General features: G+C 39.0%; 1 protein-coding gene across 1 annotated transcript in view; it reads left to right on the forward strand.

The window, feature by feature from the left end:
• The first annotated feature begins 1459 nt into the window (after positions 1-1459).
• Positions 1460-7500, forward strand: part of LOC113816622 (uncharacterized) — a 7143-nt gene continuing 1102 nt past the window's right edge. The window contains exons 1-2 of the mRNA XM_070120286.1: positions 1460-1468; positions 1655-1827. Of these exons, the coding sequence (XP_069976387.1) occupies positions 1460-1468; positions 1655-1827 (182 nt within the window). The remainder of the gene's footprint in view (positions 1469-1654; positions 1828-7500) is intronic.

Below are 7500 nucleotides of genomic sequence, written 5' to 3' on the forward strand. Positions count from 1 at the left end.
AAATTCTTATTTTAAAAAAAAAAAATTATGATCAATAGGTATCAATTACTCCTAAAATGGCATATCAACGGACCAGGGCAAGAGGTCGAGAAGGGGGTTTATCTCCGGCAGCAGCTTTTGTTTTTATTATGTCATCTATATTTTAGCCTTGGACATACTCGGGCCTCCAAAAGTGTTCCTTGGCGAATGAGATAGAGGGGAGTATTTCAAACAGGTTCATGTTTTGTTTAGAAATGAAATTTGCGACACTCTTTAGCGTTGTAAGACACTAAGACTAGATGAGGGCTTATATATATATATATATATATATATATATATATATATATAGATAGATAGATAGATAGATAGATAGATAGATATATTATATGTGTGTGTAGTACCCAATCTTCTTAGCGCTTCTTTATTCGACATTCTCTCTGCTCAAGATATAAAAACAAAAACAAAAACAAAAAAAAGTCGGCAGCACCATATTTCAAATGCTTCAAAATTCGTTCTATCTGCTTATCCATTATCCAAGCTTCTGATCCGTACAGCACTGACCGTTTACTTCACATATTCTTCCTTTAATTTCTTCTAAACATCTATAATGTAGCTTCCAAGGTACCATGATCTTTCCACCAACTTTTGGGTCCTCTCGTTTCCTCACACACTGCACCTTGGAGTTTGTGCCTTCTTACTATCAACCATCACTTCCGTTATAAGTTGATTGTCATACCTTTTGCCTCACTCGCCTCTTTGCTGTTAAAATATCCGCAGCTTCTCTTGTGAACCAGTAATCAAAATTGTATCACCTGCATATCTTTTACTAATGACATTTCTCCCACCAATGGCAAATCCTTCAACTGATCTCATCATATCCCGCAGTTTCTCTTGTGAATCAGTCGTCGAAACTGTATCACCTGCACATCTTTTACCAATGACACTTCTCCCACCAATGGTAAATCCTTCCTGTCCTTCAACTGATCTCCTCTCACTGTATAGAGGGAACAGGTCTGGAGACAGAACACACCCCTGCCTTACTCCTCTTCGTGTGGCCTTCCAGTCAGTCTGGTCTGATCCCAGTCTTGCAGCCGCTTTCTGTTCCCAGTATAGTTTGTACACAATTCTTAGATCGTTTCTATCTAGTAAATGTAATAAAGAACATTTGGTAATGCACTATGGTACCAGGTATTAGGAAAGGGTGCGAAACATGCCGTGTTAAAGGGCCATACTGGTCTATTTATGCATCTAAAAGATATTTGCGAAAAAAAACGATGGGTCAAGGTCCTAAAACGTATAGTAGTCGCATTTTTGACACAAGAGATTTCAAGGTTTTTAGAAAAAAGAAAAATCATTCTATTTGCTACTGCTCCATGCAAGGACGTTATTTCATGATATTATTGAGGGGTAAAAAAATATTTTTGCCCTGCTGAAACTAAAAAGAAATGCATATAAAGAAAATTAGCGAGAGATACAGAAAATGAGGGAAGTAATTAGGACAGACGAGGAAAAAAATGAAAGTGAAAGAGAGAGAATAATAGAGAGAGAGAGAGAGAATAAGAAAGAAAGAGAACCAAGAGAGTGAACCAACAGAGATCGACCCTGTGGGTGAATGCCCCTGAAACCAAAGTGATAAACAGAGCCTGAGAGTAACAGAAAAAAAACATAACAACAGTTCTCAGCAGCAACCACATCTTTACTCTCAGACCTCTGCGAGGTGACTGACGCGTGGTCCGCCTCGACGACCTTCAAGGACCACCTCGACTTCTCGTTCTCCTGTGCGCCCGAGAGCCTCAAGATCTCCTTCTCGGGGGGAGCTCTCGACGGGGAGTTCTTTCACTTCCAAAGGTTGGTAGGGATTCAGATTCTCTATTCATAATCATATTTATATCTATACACACACATGAACAAGGAATGTAAAATATTTCATTTATGATTATTATTTCTTTTACATAAATATGCACATATATATATGCATATATCTTGTTTTCGTTTTCGATTATTTAGCCAAGGATGTCAGATTGTATCATAACTATTTGTATCATATACTCCATATCGTTATGATTACAAGTAAAATAAAATATCTACCCCTTTTATTTACGATGGCGAAGAGTTCCCTACCATTAACAGCCATCGGAATGCTCTTGGGGAAAAAGTCTAAAAAGTCTATTTCATTTTTGGGATCAACAGGCAAAACAGAGGTGGAGTTGGTTGGCTGTGTACCTCGGATGTAATCAAGGGCTTTCTCTACCGCAAAGTATTAGAGCGAAGTTAGAGTGAAGGCAAATGTAAACAGACAGATGATAATGTGAATAGTATCTAGTCATAATCGTTGTACCTGTCAAGTAAATGTAATAAAGCAAATAATAACCAGATCATCAAATATGCATTTATGCATAATATATGAGAGATAGGCTCGAAGTATATAACACATATCACAAAAACGTAACACATTCTCACATCTCCTTTTCAACCTCCCGTTCAAAGTGTCCATCTTGAATGTGCTTTCTTGCATGTTTGTTCTCTACACGCTCGGAACGAAGTAGAACGTGTTCTTGTAGACTGGGGAACTCATCTGCAACTGATTCTTCATCTACAGGTTTCATGACTGGGCAAAGAAAACGTTTGCTTCTCTACAAGTCCATTCTACTAATGTGGAAAACCTATTAGCATAGACTGGAATATTTTCCTGCCATGTTAAAGGAGTTAGATGACACAGGCACGAATGGCTTTGAAGGACTGTCATAACACAAAAGGGGTTTCTTTTGAAAACCGAGTTATATGACTGTACGACTGTTCACAGGCTTGAATTGCATTCATAATGTCCGCAATGATACTAGGTAATACACTGTGTTCATCTTTCTTTGGTGGCTATTCTGTAAATAGTGCAAAGGCATGGTGTCGAAGGCTTTGGTACAAGACAGGGCTTATATAGGATATGGTCTCCATCGATATACAGTTCCTCTCGTATCTTCTACTGGGGACGGGTGATTTCTATATCGGTTCTGGGGTAATCCTTATAGTACACAATGGAATAATTCCAAGTAAGCTGAATCCTCTTCCGATGCTTTCTGCAGTTCCTCTAAATTTTTGTGATCTCTGCCTTTTGAGGAGCTGGTGTCAGTTGTCTGGGAGGTAACGAAGTACAAGATCCACTTGCTGGGATTAATGCAATTCAGCTTAGCTAGAGGTCACCGATCACTGGCTCCTATTTCAACCCAGAACTTGCCCGCTGCAGTCGCGAATCCACTACACAGAGGGATGATTGATTAATTACCTGTAGTCGCTGTGGTCAGTCATCACGCTTAATAATCAAAGCCATATAATTACTTATTAGAAAGTGAGGCTTCCCACACCCACCCATTTACAGCTATGTGTGTACGTCTATGTGTTTGTGTATGTGTGTCAGGGGGGGGGGAGGTCATCAGAGGCAGTTATCAATAATTACCTGTCAAGATGATTGCTAGTTCCGGTTACTTCAAAGTTGCCCAAGTAGGTTATGACAGGAAGTAGACGTGGTGAGGCTTCTGTGTCCATGTCTCTTAAAATGAAACCACTGGGTTGACTCATTGCCAACAGGGGTATAGTCTTTGAGCTCCATTCGAACTTCTTTTGGGTTTCACTGCACTCTGGAATACAAGAGAAATTCATTTAAGAGTAATTATAGCATCAGCATTCTCTATGAGATCTGTTTGGGTGCATGGTGCTTACCACAAAAGGTGTAGTGCCTGGAGGATATGTAAGTAAAGGTTCTAGCTTTATGACCTGCTTTCTTCGTCATATAGTTGGAGACTGCCCGGGCCGAAGTCATATACTTTAATGTACAGACGGCATTTTTGACTGCTTATGTGCTCTACACACACCGAGGCCATCTTGGAGTGGCTGAAAGGGTCCATGTGGACGAGCTTCTTGGATGTATTTTTCCTTATTTCATCCCCTCTTCCACGCATCGGTTGTCACAGGCCTCAGATAGATCAAATGTCTTCTGATGAACTCGTAAATGGCACATGGAAGTCTCCGAAACGTTCTTCCTTCCTGCAACTTGAATGTACTTCCCTGTGAAGAGCCTCATTACTCCTCCAACTTAACGAGTACATTTAACGCAGGGTATGCTGCAGTATTCCCTGTATGTGCTTGGACAGCCACATTCGTAACTAAACAATCTTCTTTTGTTGGGGCAAGCTTGGTATATCAATCATAGAATACTCTTATTTCTGTCTCCGGTTGAAGGGGTGGATGGTCTGAATGGTTGGCTTACATGACAAAGGGCTTGTAGAACTGCCTGACACAAAATGAGATGAGGTTTCGTTGATGGGATGAGTTGCAGAGAGATTAGTGTTGCATAAAATTTTCACTCTTTTTGCCCTCTTCTTTCCCTTTTTATCTACAGCCTTAGAGCTTCGTCTTGCCTTGTCTCTCACCCTTAGCACCCAGCCATTGTAGAAGGTCGATAGGGATAAAAGGCTGCAGGGGTTCTGTAGAGAGCTTAGGTGTGGCGAGAGGATTAGGAGCGGGTGGGTGAGGAGCCGCCATCGCCAGTGACGACCCATTTCTTGTCCTTGTACAGTAAATGTAGCCGGATTCTTCTTTTGTATCCTTACATTACAAAAATATGGTGCTTAGTATGTTCTTTGAGGCACGCGTGATCGTATCGTGAGCACAAGTGTGCGCTTGTGGTTGGAGCATCATAAATATGAGTTGATATCACTGTAAGTGGCTTTACTCATGATGAAACCGTTGACCATGTGACACGACACTTGATTAAATATAATATAATATATATAGTAGATTACTATTAATGTAATAATCTACTGAATGTTGACGACACCGGCAAAGCCATTCAACTTTTTCAGTATAAAATGTGAAGTAGAGAAAAAGTCATAAACAATACAACACAATCCTCTTGATAAATGAGCAATAAGACAATACTAAGTAATTCGACTTAACATATAAGAGTTAATGAATGAGTGAGAGAGAGCAGGGGCAGATGTAAGGGGAACCGTCCTTAGGAGGAAGGGAGAGTATGATAAAGGTGGAGTGTGGAATAGGAGGAATGGAATAAAAACGGGAGGAGGGCCAGGAGGCAAGATGTGAAAGAAGGATGAAGAGAGGAAGATGGATACGATCAGAGAACAGAGAGAAACAAAAGGATAATGTATGAAATACGATTACAGACATATAAATATTATCACTGTTATGAATATACAAAAATATTAGTATTAAGTTACAAAAAATCCTATTCTGCTTTTAAACGGTTTCTCAACCAAGCACACATTTTGGTCATAAAGATGCGAAGCTCACCCTTAACATCCCTCCTTCATCCACATACCACGTGGTTGCTGCTCTAAATTTAAAACGTCAATCATTCACTAAGCTTACATTTATTGTCTAACTGGAGGGTTGTAAGTGAGGGTAGTTCAGTCGTTCCGTGAGAGTAGTTCAGTTCAGCTTACACTTATTATTGTCTGATTGGAGGGTTGTAAGTGAGGGTGGTTCAGTCGTTCAGTGAGGGTAGTTCAGTTCAGCTTACACTTATTGTCTGATTGGAGGGTTGTAAGTGAGGGTAGTTCAGTCGTTCAGTGAGGGTAGTTCAGTTCAGCTTACACTTATTATTGTCTGATTGGAGGGTTGTAAGTGAGGGTAGTTCAGTTCAGCTTACACTTATTATTGTCTGATTGGAGGGTTGTAAGTGAGGGTAGTTCAGTCGTTCAGTGAGGGTAGTTCAGTTCAGCTTACACTTATTATTGTCTGATTGGAGGGTTGTAAGTGAGGGTAGTTCAGTCGTTCAGTGAGGGTAGTTCAGTTCAGCTTACACTTATTGTCTGATTGGAGGGTTGTAAGTGAGGGTAGTTCAGTCGTTCAGTGAGGGTAGTTCAGTTCAGCTTACACTTATTATTGTCTGATTGGAGGGTTGTAAGTGAGGGTAGTTCAGTCGTTCAGTGAGGGTAGTTCAGTTCAGCTTACACTTATTATTGTCTGATTGGAGGGTTGTAAGTGAGGGTAGTTCAAAGGAAGAATGGATTTAGTTCTGGCGGGGTCAGTCTAGACGAATTCATCAGGTCTTACAATAGGTCCTAAATAGGCTATTTATTTTGTAATGAAATACAGAATCATCACCGTATATTGTTACTAGGCTATTATTAAAAATCGAAGGTAGATTACGTGATATTACATCTCTTTTCATACAACCAACAACTTGGAAATGCCATAATGACGAGAACAAGAAAACACGGCATATTTGATTTTCCCTTCGTTGTTTTTGGTGCAATTTGCTGTGTGTTTGCATATTGTGTCTATTTGTTTGCTTGTATTTTGTGTGGGTGCATGTGTGGAGTAATTACCGCTTACCAAAAGAGAAAACAAATGTAAAGAGCAGTTCTTTACCGCGAAGCCACAGGTCGGTTCTAATAACCAGAACCACATACGGAAAACACCCACGACGTACCTTCATAAATCATCTACAGCAACAAAATCACAAAACCAAAATAAATAAAAAAAAAAAAGAGACGAAGCGTCATACAACACGGGATCACGTGCACCCTCCCTCGCCTCTCGTGACCCACTAACACCCGCCACCTTGCCTAGGATACCAGCATTGCCGCAGATTATACGAATGCGTTGCTGGAACCATGACTTCGGCGTTGATTGGAATTAGTAATCAATTATTATCTATACACCATGATGTAAGAATGTATAAAAACTGTAATAAAATAGATTTGCAAAATTTAACTGAAGTGCAAACGTTGATAATAAATTACAATAAATTACAATAAATTGGTCAATAAATTACAGATTTCTCAATTTGAAGTCTAAGCTGCATCATTGCATTCGAAGTAACGGTAACAATACATCTTGTTTATTTTAATATTTTTCTTTCAGCATCACCCATTATACATAACATAAAAAAATATCTAAAAAAGCAATGTATTTACTCATTATTTAAGAAGTTAAAATATGTCTTGCCTCAACTATTACTAATACTGGTAAGAATTGTAATGGAAATTATAGTGTTTTGTAATAGTATTTTCAGGAAATTTGGAGCTTGTTTCAATACCTGGAATTTATTTTGTGTAAATTGTTGTTTTTCGAAAAATTCTTTAATACGATAATATGAATAATAGGAAATAATAACAACATTGTTAAAGATGGTAACAATAATTGTGATTATGATAATACTTTTTAAAAAGTTTGTTTTCAACGCTTAATTTTGTTGTGTAAAATGTTCTATTCTTCAACAAAATCCGTATTGAAGGAAATTCAGAAATAAGAAATTCATTTAAGCCTTCGGTGAAAACCTTAGCGTTTTAGACTTTCAGAACGAATGGTAGGTTTCTAAAGATGCTGACTGCAATATTTTAGAATGTCTAATCTTACTTAAGGTGTTGGGATGTCCGTGGATGTCATGGTGATGGCTAAGCAGGCAGAACATGTGATGATAAAATAAAATTCGTAACCTTGTTGGGTTAACTGTTGTTCTCCCCCGGTCGTTCAACAGTCGGCCACCAGGGGCGCTCAAATCTT

Source organism: Penaeus vannamei, unplaced genomic scaffold, assembly GCF_042767895.1.
Source record: "Penaeus vannamei isolate JL-2024 unplaced genomic scaffold, ASM4276789v1 unanchor4318, whole genome shotgun sequence".
Classification (NCBI taxonomy): domain Eukaryota; kingdom Metazoa; phylum Arthropoda; class Malacostraca; order Decapoda; family Penaeidae; genus Penaeus; species Penaeus vannamei.